The sequence below is a fragment of the Chionomys nivalis genome, chromosome 22, assembly GCF_950005125.1.
Source record: "Chionomys nivalis chromosome 22, mChiNiv1.1, whole genome shotgun sequence".
Lineage (NCBI taxonomy): Eukaryota > Metazoa > Chordata > Mammalia > Rodentia > Cricetidae > Chionomys > Chionomys nivalis.
In genome coordinates this window covers 45,973,358-45,990,459 of record NC_080107.1, presented here as the reverse complement: position 1 = coordinate 45,990,459, position 17,102 = coordinate 45,973,358, and the positions used below count along the sequence as shown (strand labels likewise).

At 46.8% G+C, this 17,102-nt stretch overlaps 1 protein-coding gene across 12 annotated transcripts in view; it reads left to right on the top strand.

Annotated features, from left to right (window-relative positions):
• Nucleotides 1–17,102, top strand: part of Fnbp1 (formin binding protein 1) — a 127,471-nt gene that overhangs the window by 107,301 nt on the left and 3,068 nt on the right. For 6 of the 12 annotated variants that reach the window (XM_057755285.1, XM_057755284.1, XM_057755281.1 and 3 more), the window contains 5 exons: nt 3,993–4,102; nt 9,442–9,574; nt 10,090–10,211; nt 10,470–10,606; nt 13,123–16,789. In XM_057755285.1, the coding sequence (XP_057611268.1) occupies nt 3,993–4,102; nt 9,442–9,574; nt 10,090–10,211; nt 10,470–10,606; nt 13,123–13,301 (681 nt within the window). In that variant the 3' untranslated portion in view covers nt 13,302–16,789. Of the gene's footprint in view, nt 1–3,992; nt 4,103–9,441; nt 9,575–10,089; nt 10,212–10,466; nt 10,607–13,122; nt 16,790–17,102 lie in introns of those variants that run through there. The other 6 variants (XM_057755282.1, XM_057755280.1, XM_057755277.1 and 3 more) reach the window with 2 other exon arrangements.

Genomic DNA, 17,102 nt, shown 5'->3' with positions numbered 1-17,102 from the left:
CCAGCCTGGTCTACATAATTAGTTCCAGGCCCGCCAGGGCTACAAGGAGAAACCCCATCTTAAAAACAAAACAGAACAACCAACCAAACTAACAAAAAAAAAAAAAACCCACAAAACACACACACACAAAAAAAAAAAAAAACTAGGAACCTGAAGGAGACACTTGGGTGTGTATCACGCCTGTAGTGACTACTCAGGTTTTTGGTAGGAAAAACCAGCAGGAACTGAGACCTCCTGAGGACCTGCACAGGTCTCTGGATGCCTTGGGTAAAGGTGAGTCCAGAAGCCACAGGTCCTCTGATGGACAAAGGGAAGCCCTTTGTCCACACTTGCTTGAGCTGTCTACCTAATGTCTGTGTCTTGCTTTTCCTTCACCGTGTAGCTGTAGTGAACAACCAGAGTAATTGTTCTATTTATTAAAGGAAAATCCTAACCAACATAACCCACTATGCTTTGAGAATGAATGAGGGCTGGGAACATGGATCCTTTTGGAATATACACCCTTCACTAGCTCAGGAGTAAGCTGTTGCTTCTGTGCCGTTCTTTGAAGTCAATGAAAAAGCGAAACACTGGGAGCTAGAGCGAAGCTCAGTGGGTAAGAGCGCTTGCCCTTACAAGCATACGGACTCGAGTTTAGATTCCCAGGAAGGTTCCCCTTCAGTGGCACCATCTCAAAGGCAGGTTATCCCAGCACTGAGGGGTGGAGAGAGGTGAGCTCCAGAGGTGCACTGGTCAGCCAGCCTCACCGAAAAGCCAGTCTCAAGGTTGTAAGGTAGAAAGAGGGAAGACGCCCAACTTCCTGCTTGGGTGACACCTTAGTATACAGCATGTCCACAAACACACACAGACAGGAAGTGTTGGGTAGGAAATGGGTTATCTGTAAAAGCAAATATCTCAAGAACCTGTTTCACCCAGGACTTACGCCCAGGAGCAATGTGGGTGCCGTCCTGAGACATAGCAAGGCTGAATTCAGAGCCATTTAACCTGGGTGTGTGTGACCACACCTTCCATGGCTGGTTCCACCGTTCTGCAAACTGGGCTATTCCAGTCACGTCAGAGACACCCTTGCTGACTCAGACCTAGAAACTAGAGCCCCATCTCCACAAAATGAGTCACACGCCAGAGCTTTGAGAAAATGTAAACTTCAAAAGCCTAATTAGGTGAGACGCCCTTTCTACCGATCCTAAGTTTATATCAGAAGCTACTGACTTGAATCGCCTTAGCAACCAAGGTTTGAGGCTTTTCCAGTGGCTTGTTTTCAAATAACAATGGTATTTGAATAGTGAGGGTAGCTGTTGATGGGACCTGGCTGGTCACTTGTTGCTCTATCAGTTGGAGATAACATGTAGATCAGCTAGGCTATTCTGTTGGTTGTTAATAGTAACCAGTGCTGTCTCTGCTGTGGCTAGTCACAGACTACCAGCCCAGAGTGTTCCTTACAGGTGTCTCTGACATTTAGATGCCATCCAAGCCTCACACCTGTTCTATATACACTCAAAAGATCCAGGTCATTGCTGAGCCAGCCACGTTCAAACTCAGGCAGTCTCTGCCCCTTCTGTCCCAGACACTGCAGCCACACCCTTTCCATCACCACAGACAGGGCTAGAGGGCCCTCCGGCTGCTGACAGATTGCCTCGCTTCCACAGGCCAGTGACTTGTATTGAATTTTGTTACATCCCAGATTTTAAAAACAAGCAAATAAACACCTCCAGAAATCTCAGCTGGGAAGATAGATCTAAAGGTGAAAGTGTTTGTAAGCCTAACAGGAGAGCTTGAGTCTAAATTTCCAGAGCTGATGTAAAAGCCCCATGCCCAGCAAGCATGTTTGCCAGACCAGTGCCCCGTCTGGAGATAGAGCATGCAATGGAGAAACATACTCTGTCCAAACAAGGGCAAGATAAGAACCCCTGGGGGGGGGTTGTGTGTATGTGTGCAATCTCAATCTAGAAAACAAGTTTCAGGGTCACCAAGATGGCTGGGGGCAGGGGTGCTTGGTGCTAAGCCCTGCTAAGCCCCCATGTCCTGAGTTCCATTCCAGAGACACACATGGTTGAAAGATGGAGCTGACTCCCACAGGTTGTATAGTAAACAAAATTGTGAAGATAGCTTTCCCTCCCAGCTCAACACCTGAACAGAGGGACCAGAAAGATAGACACGGAGGTTTTCAAATAGCACACACCAGAGAAGGAAACCGCCTCAGCCTCCGTCATACTGAGGGACCCGCTTGATTGGCTTGGAGACAGGAATGTCCCCTGCCCTCTCTCCCCTCGACCAGCACGCACACTCAGGATGGGACTCTGATCTCCATTTGGCCCAAGAGGCAAATATTTGCTGACTCGTGTTCTTTCCGGCCCATCCATCTTCCTCATAATCGGCCTACAAGCTTCTGTTACAAGCCCCCGAGTGAGCCACTTGGCAAACCCCAGAGGATTCTGGAATCACATTCCCTGGGCCCCCTTTCTTCTTGCCCCCAGGTCAATCTCGCCCTTGTTTGAAAAGAATTGAGGTTTTCAAGTAAAATCTCTCTTGTAAAATCTCTCCTGGCTTCCTTGGGCCTGTTGAATGCATCTCATTCTTTATGAAAACGGCCTCACTTGAGGAAAAGCTCTTGGCACTACAGTGAAGCCACGGCTCTCCAGCAAGGAGGCAGGAAGGAAACCAGGTCCTGGTGTCTCCTACTGAAGGCACATGGACAAAGGCAAGAGTGCAGTGGGATTTTCAGAGAGCTCAGCCAGGAGTGGCGGTTCCTGTCTGTAGTCCTGGCTGGCACTCAGGAGGCTGAGCCTGAAGGACTGCTTCAACTCAAAGGCCAAGCTAGTCTGCATAGCAAGTACCAGACCAAGCCAGTGCTAAAAACTGGAAGTATGTGGGGGTAGGGTGAGGGGCTGGAGAGATGGCTCAGCAGTTAGAAGAATGCATTGCTCTTGCGAAGAACCCAAGTTCCCAAGACCCACATTGTGTGGCTCACAACCACCTACCTGTACCTTGTTCCAGGGAAATCTGAATGCCCTCTTCTGGACTCTGTTGGCACCCATCCCACATGTCCACATGTGCACGCGCACAATTTTAAAATAAAGTTTTTAAAATTGGAGCAGGGGACCAGGAGCCAGATGTGGTGGTTCACACCTATAATGCCAGTACCTGGAAAACCATGCCACCGCGAGGTTGAGACTGTAACCTGGGGCAAAATGCTTGGGTAGTGTGCATAGGCCCCAGGTTCAGCTTTGCAGGAAAGGGGTGGTGAAACACTGCTGACCATAAAAGTAGAGGAGGTTGGCTTTGTTCACTGGGAAGTAATTTTGAGGGACCAGAAACATCAGAAGGGGGATGACATGGGTTTGCTTGGTTTGGTTTGGTTTTCTTGAGACAGGGTTTTTCTGTAGCTTTGGAGCCTATCCTGGAACTCGCTCTGTAAACCAGGCTGGACTTGAACTCACAGAGATCCACCTGTCTCTGCCTCCCAAGTGCTGGGATTAAAGGCATGTGCCACCAATGCCCCACCCGCTCACATCCTTAAAGGAAAGTGACAGGCTGGGAACTCTGCCTCAGCCTTGAGAGAAGAGATGGGTAGGAATACTTCAGCTAAGGAAGGAGCAGAGGTTCAGACACAATGTTCACAACAACTGGATTATATTACAGAAGCGCCAGCTTCCTACTCTTCAGGAACGGGTGGGAATAGTCTGAAGATGCAAATGAAGAAGTCTCTACATTTGTTTCTGGGCTGCCCTCCAAGTCAAACCTATTTCCTCCATCTCTCCTCCCCGGAGTGTGGTTGCTCTGGCCTTTGCTGCAGTGCTCTGGCCCTCGTAGATGACAGGCAGCGGTTGGCGGGACTTCGGAGTTTTGCATGTATTGATTTTCACGGCTCAGCTGGTGTGGCGGGAAAGCATAGCTGGTCGTGGGAAGCCTCTGCAGGTCTGCAGGCTCGGTTTGCCTCCTGCCCAGGAGCACCTCAAGGCTTTCTGGCTTCTCACTTATGTTTGTGTCTGCAGGGTGCCACACCAGAAGACTTCAGCAACCTCCCGCCTGAGCAGAGAAGGAAAAAGCTGCAGCAGAAAGTGGATGATCTCAATAAAGAGATCCAAAAGGAGACAGATCAGAGGTAGGATGGATCAGTGTGCCCTGTCAAACCACCCAAGCTTGTGGAAAGAGGAAATCTGAAAATAGATGCGTGTGTATGTGTGTGTGCACACACACAGTACTTTAAAGCCCAGAAGAGGGTGTCAGAACTCTTGGAACTGGAGTTAGTGGCAGTTGTGAGCCACCAGATATGGGTGTTGGGCAGCAGACTTCAGTCCTCATGACAAAGCAGTGCGTATTCTTACATGTTGTTGACTCTCCGGCCTTAAAATGAATAGAAAGGCGTTATTTTGGCAGGTGTTTTGTCTGTTTTCTCATTGTGCACTGGGTTTCTCATTAGAGGTTGTATTTTGAGAAAAAGATTTTTTTCCTATCTGGGTTTTTTATTGATTTTTGTTGAATAGATATATGTTTTTTAAAAAGGAAAAAAGAAGTCAGGCAGTGGTGGCACAAGCCTTTAATCCCAATACTCGGGAGGCAAAGGCAGGTGGATCTCTGTGAGTTCGAGGCCAGCCTGGTCTACAAGAGCTAGTTCCAGGACAGGCTCCAAAGCAACAGTGAAACCCTGTCTCAAAAAAAAAAAAAAGGAGAAAAGAATTACTATCTCTTTGGGACTTGGAGACCTTGTTTTGTTTATGGGCTGTGCTGGGGTGGATTCAGGGCTCTGTGTATATACTAGGCAGTCGCTCTACTACTGAATCACAGTACACATTAAAACATGAAGATCAGCCGGGCGGTGAAGGGCACACCTATAATCCTAGCACTCGGGGGGCAGAGGCAGGTGGATCTCTGAGTTCGAGGACAACCTGGTTCTAGGTGAGTCCTAGGGCAGCCAGGGCTACACAGAAAGACCCCATCTAGAAAAACTGAGTTAAACAAACAAAAAAAAAAACAGAAGTGAGTTAACTGAGGCACATCTTCATGAAATTTGGGAGGAGCCAGCAGGTTAAGGTCATCATAGACAGGAGAGAGCAGCTGTGTGGTTGGAGTCAGAGGCAGGAAGATTGCTAACCAGTGAGGCCAGCCTGCAATGTAGAGTGGGCCCAGTGTCCAAACAGAAGCAAGGAAGGCAGGTAGGGCTCAGTGGTTAAGAGTGTGTGTTCCTTTTGAAAAGGCTCTGAATTCTGCTCAGAACCATACCAGGTGACGCCAGCTCCCAGAGGAGCTGATGCCGCTGGCCGCAGAGGGCATTCACACTCATATGCATACACACTCTTCATACCTCACTGAAAATAACTTGTTTTTAAAAAGAAAAAAAAAAAAGCTGGGCAGTGGTGGCACACTCCTTTAATCCCAGCACTTGGGAGGCAGAGGCAGTGCAATCCCTGTGAATTCAAGGTCAGCGTGGTCTGCAGAGCAAGTTTCAGGACAACCAGGGCTACACAGAGAAACCCTGTCTTGAAAAACCAAGAGAAAATAATGCTTCAAAAAGAATCTACAGCCGGGCGGTGGTGGCGCACGCCTTTAATCCCAGCACTCGGGAGGCAGAGGCAGGCGGATCTCTGTGAGTTCGAGACCAGCCTGGTCTACAAGAGCTAGTTCCAGGACAGGCTCCAAAACCACAGAGAAACCCTGTCTCGAAAAACCAAAAAAAAAAAAAAAAAAAAAAAAAAAAGAATCTACAGACACAAAAGTCTGGTTCCTTAAAGACTTCAGTAAAATGAGGACTGGGAATATAGATCAGTGGGGAAAGTGCCTCTCGTGCAAGCGTGAAGAACTGAGTTCTGATCCTGAGTGCCCATGTAAAAGCCAGGCACAGAGGTGCAGGTCTGTAACCCCATTGCTGGCCAGCTGGTGAGAGACCCTGTCTCAAAAAACAAGGGGAGTGGCTAGAGCAAGGGCTCCACACTTATACTCCCTTGCTGTGTAATCAGACTGGGGTTCAGATTCCAGCACCCACAAAACATGCCCAGTGCCCCACAAACATCTCTAACCCAAGCTCCCCAGTGGGCATAGGTGGAGGGATCTTTCGTGGTTACCTCAGAGGAATAGGTGAAGAGTGAAGAAGAAACATTTGCCACTGTGGCTCCGTACTCACACAGGCACGCTCACCTGCACACACACTTGTAAATGGAGGCAGAGCATTCCTCTTCCAACCACCTAGTCCCAGATAATCACACAAATGCTTATATTAATCATAAAACACTCAGCCTATAGCTCAGGCTTACTACTAACCAGATTTTACCCATTTTAACCCATTCCTGTTAATCTCTGTTTTGCCACATGGCTCATAACTGCTTGTCCTCTAGCATCTTGCTTCCCTAACAGCCGACTCATCTCTCCCTGACTCCGCCCTTCTTCCTCTCTGCTTTCCTGCCTAGTCATAGCCTTCCTTGCTGTAGGCCAAGTTAGCTTTATTATCAACCAATTAGAGTAATACATATTCACAGTGTACAGAAGGATTATTCTACAGCATTTCCCCCTTTCCGCCTAATCAAAAAGGAAGATTTTTAACTCTAACGTAGTAAAATTAGATATAACAAAACAGTTATCAAACAAGAATTACAGGTACAATATCTAGTCTATTTGTATTTGACAAAACTAGAAAAAAAATATTTAATTATCTATCCTATCTTGGTGAGTTTAAAGTTTTATATCAAATTTATCTTTTATCATAACTAAGAAAAACTGTAACTATAATTGTCTAGTTTTCAACTCCATCAAAGACCTGAGAAGAAAATAATATTACCTGAGTAAGCAGGAAGTGTAGGTAAGCAACTTCCAAAAAATATGAGAAATGACAGAAACAGTTGGCTGCCTGGACAGTCACCCAGGGTTCCTCTGTAGTCCTGGGGCATCCAACTCTGGCCCACAGACCTAGCGTAGCTCACAGACTTTCCTGTGAAGTAGAGGATTTTGAAGGACTGTTGTCTGTCCTCCTTTGTCTTGGCAAAGTTTGGCAGTGGCCTTTCTTGCTTCCTGCTGGTCCAGTTTGGACAGTAACTCTCAGCAACTGAGGCAAGGGCAGTTTCTTCACCCCTATGTCTAGCTTTTGCCACAAAGAGGACAGACTCCATAGGGAGTTTCTTTGATGCCCATCATCTTTTCAGGCGTACATTGGTTCTGCCAGGAGGTGATGTGTCTCACTGTCATGAAAAGTCTAAGTTAGGGCTAGAGAGATGGCTCAGAGGTTAAGAGCACTGACTGCTCTTCCTGAGGTCCTGAATTCAATTCCCAGCAACCACATGGTGGCTCACAGCCATCTGTAATGAGGTCTGGTGCCCTCTTCTGGCCCACAGGCATACATGGAGGCGGAACACTATATACATAATGAATAGATAAAAAAAAGAAAAGTCTAAGTTATTAAGACATTTTAAATGCCATATTCTGTCTTTGAAGTGTCTGAAGATTACTATCTATTTGAAATTTATCTTAGTATATCTAGAAAACCTAGCATGACTATAAGTTCAACTACTATAGATGACTAACTGTATTTTTGTAATTCTGTATTTATTAATTATACATTACATTTTTAATTAAGCTGTATAAACACAATACTTTAAACAAGAGTAGAAATATATATAGTTTAACAAATTAACTTTAAATTTATATTAATAAACTAAAATCCATGCCAATGTAAAATAATTTGAGATTAACTGTTGTTTTTTTGTATTAAAGTAGATTTGATAATCTACTCTCCCCCCCATTATTTCTATATCATCTCTATATCATATTTCCCTTTCTTCTTTCTTTTTCTTGGATAATTTGGGAATTTGGATGTAGTTCTCTAGCAGCCTTGAGCTGTTTTGGATGCAGAACTCAGAGGAAACTAACAAAGGCACTCTGAAACACTGGATCATCTGGGCCGTCTGTTCCCATCAGAGATTTTTCAGGGGGTCTTCCTCAATCAAACCCGATTTTTCTTTTTTTCTTTCTTCCTTTCTTTCTTTCTTTTTTTTTTTTTTTTTTTTGGTTTTTTTTTTGTTTTTTTTTGTTTTTTTTTTGTTTTTCGAGACAGGGTTTTTCTGTGGCTTTGGAGCCTGTCCTGGTACTAGCTCTGTAGACCAGGCTGGTCTCGAACTCACAGAGATCCGCCTGCCTCTGCCTCCCGAGTGCTGGGATTAAAGGCATGCGTCACCATCGCCCGGCTAGTAACATATCTTTTGACTTAAATTTTGAAGTCAAGGTATTTTAAAACATAATAATTTTAATTATAATTTTAATTTAATTTAAATAAAATTTAACTTAAACTAAATTAAAGATAATTTTAAGATTGGCTTAATCTAGCAGCTTTCATAATCAGACGTTTCTCAGCAGCTATTTGCTCATAACAGATAAAAAATCCAAAGACAGCACAATGGTATAAATAATCCAGATTCTCTGTGTGTTGTCCATCTTTACGTGGCTCGTTATTTTGTATTACTCTATTCCCTTTTACACCTTTAATCCCAGCACTTGGTGGATCTTAGTGAGTTCAAGGCCAGCCTGGTCTACAAAATGAGTTCCAGGTCAGCTAAAACTGTTTCACAGAGAAACCCTGTCTCAAAAAAAAAAAAAAAAGACTTTATTATTTTAAAAATCATTTTTTTAAAGCTATGACTGTTTCTAGCCTTTCTCGTCTCTCTCCCAAGCATACACATATTTTTCAAACACACTGTGATCTGTTCAGAGATCTTTTTGTCTGAATCTGTCTTTACTGTGTCTAACCCTTTTCGTCTGCAAGAGCAAAAGGCCCTAAACCCGCGCACGACTGGGAGACCCCTCCCTGAACCGCAGCCCATGTGAGACTGGGAATCCACCACGCTGCAGCTCGGGCCCTCTCACCATGGCCCGTGTCAGAGACGTGAACTATGAAGATGCTCTTGGCTCTGTTTTTGTGTGTTTAGAATCATTTTTAAGCTTTGTTAGGTCTTCTGTGTAAATTCTGGCCCCATGTTGAAGCACCGTATGTAAACAGAGGTGGTGCTTTCCTGTCACGCTCACAAAAAACAAACGCGTAAACACCTCTTTTAAAGAAAAGGAGTAGGTAGACAAGAGACAGATGAATGTGACCTGCATGTGCACACACACACAACACATATAAATGTACACACACACGAGTAAAATCAGTGAACTTTTGAAGAAATTGGTCAGAAGAGACCATAAGGAGAAAAAGGGTGATCTCACTATGTAGCCCAGGCTAGCCTCCAATTTGAGCTCCTCCTGCCTTGGCCTCCTGAGTGCTGGGATCACCAGTGTGTGTCACCAAGTCAGAAGGATAATGGATATTAATAACTACTATTAATTTTTCAGAGCAATACTGGTAAGAGGGGATGGGAGGCCTCTGATAGCCAATGGGGGTTTGTTAAGGGCTTTTCAGTCAGAAAGAAACCCCTATTGGCTCTGTCCTCAGTCCCCATGTTGTCGTTATTCCTTTCTCAGGGACGCTATCACCAAAATGAAAGACGTGTACCTAAAGAACCCCCAGATGGGAGACCCGGCCAGCTTGGACCACAAACTTGCTGAAGTCACCCAGAACATAGAGAGACTGCGGCTGGAGACACAGAAGTTTGAGGTGTGGGGAACAGGTGCTAAGGAAGGGGCAGCAAGGGGAAGGGTGCCTCTGGGCAGGCACCCAAGGAGCCCCCACCCCCACCCATCAGTGGTCTCTGTGATGGCAGTGTTGGCCTATGTCCCTGGAGAGGAAAACCACCCTACTGACACGCCTCGGGCTGTGGGGTTTCCCTGGGTGACCTCAGAGCCACGGGATTGAGTCAGAAGGATAGAGCAATTTATCTGTGGTTACGGGGCTGTCCAAGAGTGTAGCCCAGTGGTGCCTGCTTTCTGCCATGTGGAATGATTGGTAAATCTGGTGAGCAAGGGCCTCCCTCCCCCTCCCCCAGCTTTGCAGGAGGATGAGGCGGTTGCCTAGGAGCCCCACCTGCATAGCCAGCCAGTGCAGTCTCTGAGACATCAACCAGGTCTGCGAACATCAGCTTTAAGTGACTCCAGTCCTGAGCTAAGGCCTGACAGTTCATGGTTGAGCCTAGGCTAGCCCAGGTCCAAGTCTTCTGTGGTTTTTGCTTCCAGGCCTGGCTGGCTGAGGTGGAAGGCAGACTTCCAGCACGGAGTGAGCAGGCACGCCGGCAGAGTGGGATGTATGACGGTCAGACACACCAGACAGTCACTAACTGCGCCCAGGACCGGGAGAGGTACAGTACCTGTGGGGCCCCGTCTCTGGCAGAGGGGTCGTCTGGCTTTGTACTTACTTCTAAGTTCTGAATCTCTCATGAACACAAGGCAAGAGCGTCTGTTTCCATCACCTCTCATTCTGCCCCCATGAAAATATCTCAGCTTACCATCCAATATGGGCTGACGATCTGAGGTGGCATTGCCCCACAGTGGTGCGGGCAGAACCACATCTCCAGGTTGGTCGCTATAGTTGCTGTATGTCTTCCTCTCTTGAGCAGCCCAGATGGTAGTTACACAGAAGAGCAAAGCCAGGAGAGCGAGCTCAAGGTGCTGGCCACAGATTTTGATGATGAATTTGATGATGAGGAGCCACTTCCTGCCATAGGGACCTGCAAGGCCCTCTACACATTTGAAGGTACTGCTGCCCGGGGAGCTCTTCTGCCTTCCTAAACTGACTAGGAGACCCCTCTCTCCCAGAGATCAGAACTCTCTTTATCTCTCTCCTTCTCTTTCATACATACAGTAAAATTAAAGAAGACATTTATTTATTTTATGTGAATGAGCGTTTTGCCTACATGTGTGTCTGTGAACCATGTTAGTGCCCGATGCCTGCTGAGGCTGGAAGAGAGCATCAGATCCTCTGGAACTGGAGTCACAGGTGGTTGTGAGTCACCACATGGGTGCTGGGAACAGAATCCCAGTCCTCTGCAAGAACAGCCGGTGCTCTTCCCCTACTCCAGAACTCACTCTGTGGACCAGGCTGGCCTTGAACTCACAGAGATCCGCCTGCCTCTGCCTCCCAAGTGCTGGGATTAAAAACGTGCACCATCACCACCTGGTGTAGCCAGTGTTCTTAACTGCTGAGTCATCTCTCCAGCCCCAGTAAAAGAATCTTTGAATAAATAAATAAGGGCTGGAGAGATGGCTCAGCGGTTAAGGGCATTGCCTGCTCTTCCAAAGGTCCTGAGTTCAATTCCTGGCAACCACATAGTGACTCACAACCATCTGTAATGAGGTCTGGTGCCCTCTTCTGACCTGCAGACATACATGCAGGCAGAATATTGTATGCATAATAAATAAATAAATAAATATAAATAAATAAGATGGAAAATCAATAATAATCAACCTGACATCAACCTCTGCCCACCATACACTACACACTCACTATCACACACTTACATACACACATCACACACTCACAGTCTCTCACATACAGTTATACACACACATTAACACACTCTCTTATACACACACACACACACGGAAAGTAGACTACCTAACTGCAAAAAAGAAGAATTAGTTTTTCCTCCACTGCCCAGAGTTACAGAGGATGCAGAGAGAATCAGTCAGGGCTCAGGGAAATCATCAATGAAGCTTTGCTTTGTGTCACCCCCACTCGCACACAGACACACACGGTGACCCTGCTGTGACGGTTCCCCAAACCATTTGTCTCCTCCCTATTTCATTCTGTGGCTGTGATGAAATACCCGGACAGAGAGCCACTCAGAGGAGAAAGCGTTTATGTTAGCTCAGGGCTCCAGCTCGCAGTCCATCACAGCAGGGAGCCAAGACAGACCTGAAGCGGCTGCTCAAACCACTGCCAAGAGATGAAGGCTCCACTAAGCTTCTCCTTTACACAGCAGTGAACTTTCAGGTGCCGCCCGCTTTCAGACTGGGCCTTCCCGCATCATTTATGGTGGTTGTAAGACAGGCACCCGACTCGGGAGGCAGAGGCAGGCGGATCTCTGTGAGTTCGAGACCAGCCTGGTCTACAAGAGCTAGTTCCAGGACAGGCTCCAAAACCACAGAGAAACCGTGTCTCGAAACCTCCCCCCCCCCCAAAAAAAAAGACAGGCACCCGAAAGCCCAACAGTGGTGGCGTGGGCACACCTTTAATCCTAGCACTTGGGAAGCAGAGGCAGGCAAATTTCTTAGTTTGAGGCCAGCCTGGTCTACAGAGTGAGTTCCAGGACAGCCAAAGCTACACAGGAAAACCCTGTCTTGGAGAAAAAAAGAAAAAAAAATTCACCCATAGACACACCCACAGGCCACCGTGCTGTATAATTCTTCACTGACCTCTTTCCAGGCGACTTTAGGTTATGTCAGCCTGACAGAACTAACCATCATACAATCCCAAAGCTGGCCTAGAGGTGTGGCTCTGACTTTGAAATGACCTTAAAGAACTTACTTTCAAAAAAAGGGGGGGGGGGCTGGAGAGATGGCTCCACAGTAAAGAGCACTGACTGCTCTTTCAGAGGACCTGGATCAATTCCCAGCATCCACATGACAGCTCACGACTGTCTGTACCTCCAGTTCCAGGGGACCCAACACCCTCCTCACACAGACATACAGACATGCCTGCAGGCAAAATACCAATGCCCATTTTATATGCGTATAAAATTGGGGCCTTGGTTAAGGAGAAGACAGAGCTGTTTTGTGACTGACAGGAGGAGGAGAAGCCAAGGCCAGCGTCATGGCTGATCCTTGGGTGCTCAGAGATGCCATGGGACAGAACAGTAGAAGAAGGTGTCCCAGTGAACCCAGATCTCTGGGGCTAGGGACATCAAGGGGGACAGTCCTAGAGGCAGCAGGAAAAGTAGAACCTTGTCTTCAGAAAGCGCCAGAAGGGGAAAGAGATGAGGGCCCTGCTAGAAGGCGCTGTGGAAGCTGAGGGAGAACCTCACCCCCCACACACACACACACCCCCGCGTGCCTCTGCCCCAGGAGAAACCCTGAGAAGAGCAGAGACTCACCCGGGCTTGTGGGGAGGTGTGGACGGTCCTCAGAGGACCTAAGGAAGGAAAACACATGGCAGTGCGGAGGACCAAGGGGACATACTTTGTGCTGATCTCATCCGGCTTCTACCTACGCCATTGCAAGGGCCCTTCCAGCCCCGCCCGAGAGACCTCACGTCTCCCTTTACCTCTGCAGGTCAGAATGAAGGCACCATTTCCGTGGTGGAAGGAGAGATGCTGAGTGTGATCGAGGAGGACAAGGGCGATGGGTGGACTCGCATCCGCAGAAATGAAGACGAGGAGGGCTATGTCCCTACTTCCTACGTCGAAGTCTATTTAGACAAAAACGCCAAAGGTGCTAAGACTTATATTTAACCCACTTAAAACAAAAACCCTTAAAAGCATTGGAGTTGTCTCTCCCAACCGCTTTGGCTGCCGTAGGCCTTCAAGAGGCCAGCAGAGAGCAAGCGATACAGACACTCGGGGAACTGGGGGCATCTCGTGCCTGAGTTTGCTTGTCCAACTTGGCTGTGTGCAGAGCTGCCCCGGCCTGCTTACGACTGTGTTGTCTGAAATCTCATCAGTGTTTCCATTTCTTTCAACAAAAGTATGTAGATTTTTAAAATGTGTGGTGGTGGTTCATACCTATAATCCCAGCACTCACTCAGGAGGCTGAGTCAGGAGCATCCCACCGAGTTTCAGGCTAGCCTGGGCTACACAGTAAGACTCGGTAGAAATTAAATAAATGAAAGTTAACATTTGTTATTTCATCAATGGAACTGAGTAACGTCTCCCAGCCCTTTAGTAAAGATGATAACATTTTCTTAGTGCCTATGCCGAGTATCCTTACAGTTGCTGCTCAGGCCCTTTTATTGTCTGAGTGTCCCAAACAACCAGGATATGTCCAGAAAGGTGTGCTCCTTGAGCGATTTAACTTTGACATGTCCCGATGGTGGGGTGTCTTCAAGCTGGTGAGGCAGGTGTACAGCACCTAGTTGCCCAACACCCTGGGGTCGTGATGTTTTCATACTCGGTACTATTCTTGCCAGAAGGTTTGCCATAAGCAGAACCTGGTGTACCACTACACACAACGACCCCTGCAATTCCCTTTTTAAGAGGAAGTTTTTTTTTTTTTTTTTAATCTTTGGCAACTATAAGACCCAAAGTTTGAACTTACTAGGCATCATTTGGGGTTTCTGGCACATTTGATCTGGCTAACTACAGTCAGAATAAAATAAAGTCTCCGTGTTCTAAAGGAATTTGGGCCATGCAGGAATTTGCATTTTTAAGTCAGTGCTGATACTGGAGGGGAGAGAGTGGCATTGGTGATATCCAGAAGTGGTCCAGGACTGAACGTGCCCATCATGACCTCAAGGTCACCAAGGAGCTGCATCCGTCCACATCTGACCCTTTTGTTGTTGTTGTTGTTGGAGATGGGGTTTCTCTGTGTATTTCTGGCCATCCTGGAACACGCATTCTGTAGTCCAGCCTGGCCTTGAATTCAGAGACCCACCTGCCTCCCTCCCAAGTGCTGGGGTAAAAGTATGTGCCACCACCGCCTGGCTCATATCTGGTCCTTCTTGTTTGACTTTGAAAATTATTTACATCTTACTAAGCAGAAAATAGCTCTTTGCCTCTATATTAGGGGCTCATTTTAATAAGCTGTTTTGTTTTGTTTGTTTGTTTTTAATGTGGTTGGGGATGGGATCGGGCCGTGTGTTCGCTGGCAGATTCACTGCCACTGAGGTGTAGCCCCTGCAATGACTCTAAAAGCGACAGCTATACATCTATCTGGGCCCAGGAACCTGGAACAGTTTCAAGATTCTGGCAATGATTTCTCCTGAATTTCACAAGGGCCTGTGAAGTGTCATTGAGCAAGCTATACTTACCAACAACCTGGCTCTTAAAGACTTTTTTACTTTTTTTTTTTTTTTAGGCAGTGTCTTGCTATGGAACCCAGGCTAGCCTTGAACTCTGTCTCCCTGTCTCAGTCTTGTGATTGCTACGATAAAGACAATATTTTGAAGTAGTAATGGGCTCTTGGCAGTTACAAAGGTGGCACAAAGGGTCCCATGCCCTCTCCAAGGCCCCAGCAGCCATACTTCACAGTCTAGTACAGTCTCAGAAATAGGAAGCTGGCCCAGTCCACCTGACATTCAGTGCACATTAATTTTGTAATTCGTGTTTCGAGTGAGTAACTTTTGCTGTCACAGTGTATTCAAAGTCAATTATCCCAGGGCCCCTTCAGGTGAACAGCTTGCTGGGTGAAATGGAGGGGTTTCCCTTGTGTAAGTTGGGGTGAGGAAATGCCAGTTTGGACATGCATCTGTGGTCGCAGTTTTAAGTGTGTGTTGCTAAACCGAACCCTAGCATCCTAACAGATGAACAGGTCCAGCACTGTCTGTGCTGAGTGATACTGTATAGCTCCCATCTCCTTAGTGGTAATGAGAGAAATTCCTCCTATAGTCTGCTGTCCGAAAAGGGAGATTGGAGGTGTGGTTAGGGGAAGATGACTCAGCAGAGACAGGCATCTGTCCCCAAGCCTGGGTCTCATGTGGCTGAAGCAAAGGACCAGCTCCCAAGAGTTGACCTCTGACTTTCCTATGCCAAGACACATGTGCTCACCCACACAAAGCAAACACAACTCAGTGTAAGAAACTAGAGAGCGCCGGGCAGTGGTGGCGCACGCCTTTAATCCCAGCACTCGGGAGGCAGAGGCAGGCGGATCTCTGTGAGTTCGAGCCCAGCCTGGTCTACAAGAGCTAGTTCCAGGACAGGAACCAAAAGCTACGGAGAAACCCTGTCTCGAAAAATCAAAAAAAAAAAAACAAAAAAACAAAAAACAAAAACTAGAGAGCAGGGCAGTGGGGGCACACACCTGTAACCCCGGCCGGATCTCTGTGAGGTCGAGGCTGACCTGGAATGGCCAGCCAGGGCTGCATAGTGAGACCTTGTCTCAAAACAACAGAAAATAAATACATACATACATACATACATACATACATACATACATACATAAATAGAGGGAGAGATGAGCTGTCTGTAGCTTTTTCCTGTTATTTGGAAAGTATATCTGAGATTAACAGTCACCTGGGAGCTATCCCCAGCCTGTGGGGGGGACAGGTATCATCCCACCTAGCCTCTCCCAAACCTTGTTCCCCATGCCCCAAACTCCTACAAGTCCAGTTGCTGCTCCCCAACTCCCAAGAATTCAAAGCAGCTCTTAGATTTTTTTGGGAGGGGGATTCCAAACAGGACCTGGAACTTGCTCTGTAAACCAGGCTGGCCTCGAACACAGAGACCTGCCTGCCTCTGCCTCCGGGATTAAAGGTGTGTGCCCGCCACTGCCCAGCTGCACCTTCTGGATTTTTATAAAATAATGCCAGGGCACTTTCTGTGTATGTGTGTGGTATCTGTGACATACTTAATCATTGCCAAAATCCTAGATTACTCTGAGTCTCATGGGGTAATGTTGCTTTTTACATCACCTTCGTTGAACACGCCCATAATCCTGCCCCGCAGGGGATATTTGTATATATTGCAATTTGAAAACTAAACAGATTCTTTGAACAGTGTTGTTTTAGTCTTTTACCTATCTGTTTTATTTGTTATTCTTCTGCCTAACCACTTTTTGTTTTTATAACTATTGGGGAGGCCCGAGGACTCTTGCACTGTAGCTAGGTCCGGCTGGCTGCTGCACACTTGAGTTTATTGTAAAACCCTGGGTTCTGAGTAAGTTGTTTGAATACAGCTATCATGGTTGTTTCTTTCTGTTCTCATCCTAAGAGAAAAGAATCTGCCTGTCATCCTCCAGTTGTGCCCTCGTATCTGCCTCTCTAATAAATGTTATTATTTTTTCTTGGTGCTGTGTATTTTAAGTGATTTTTCTCTTTTTCGAGAATATTACTCTCTGTGTTAAGTGTGTAACTCTCTCACCTCTGGTACTGAGGAATTTTCCACCCAAATGCTTTTTTGTTTTTCCAAATAATTCTGCCTCCCTGTTCTTATCCCTCCTGTCCTCAGGGCTGGGAGCATCTGCTATCCTTGTGTCTTCCCTCGCCTCTGGGGATGGAGAGCTTTCGCTGCTCAGTGAGGCTGGCAGCCTTAGGCTCCCCTCTCGCCCAGGGCATCTGTCCTTACTGCAGAGAGACCTCCTGTTGCAACGGGAGAGAGAAT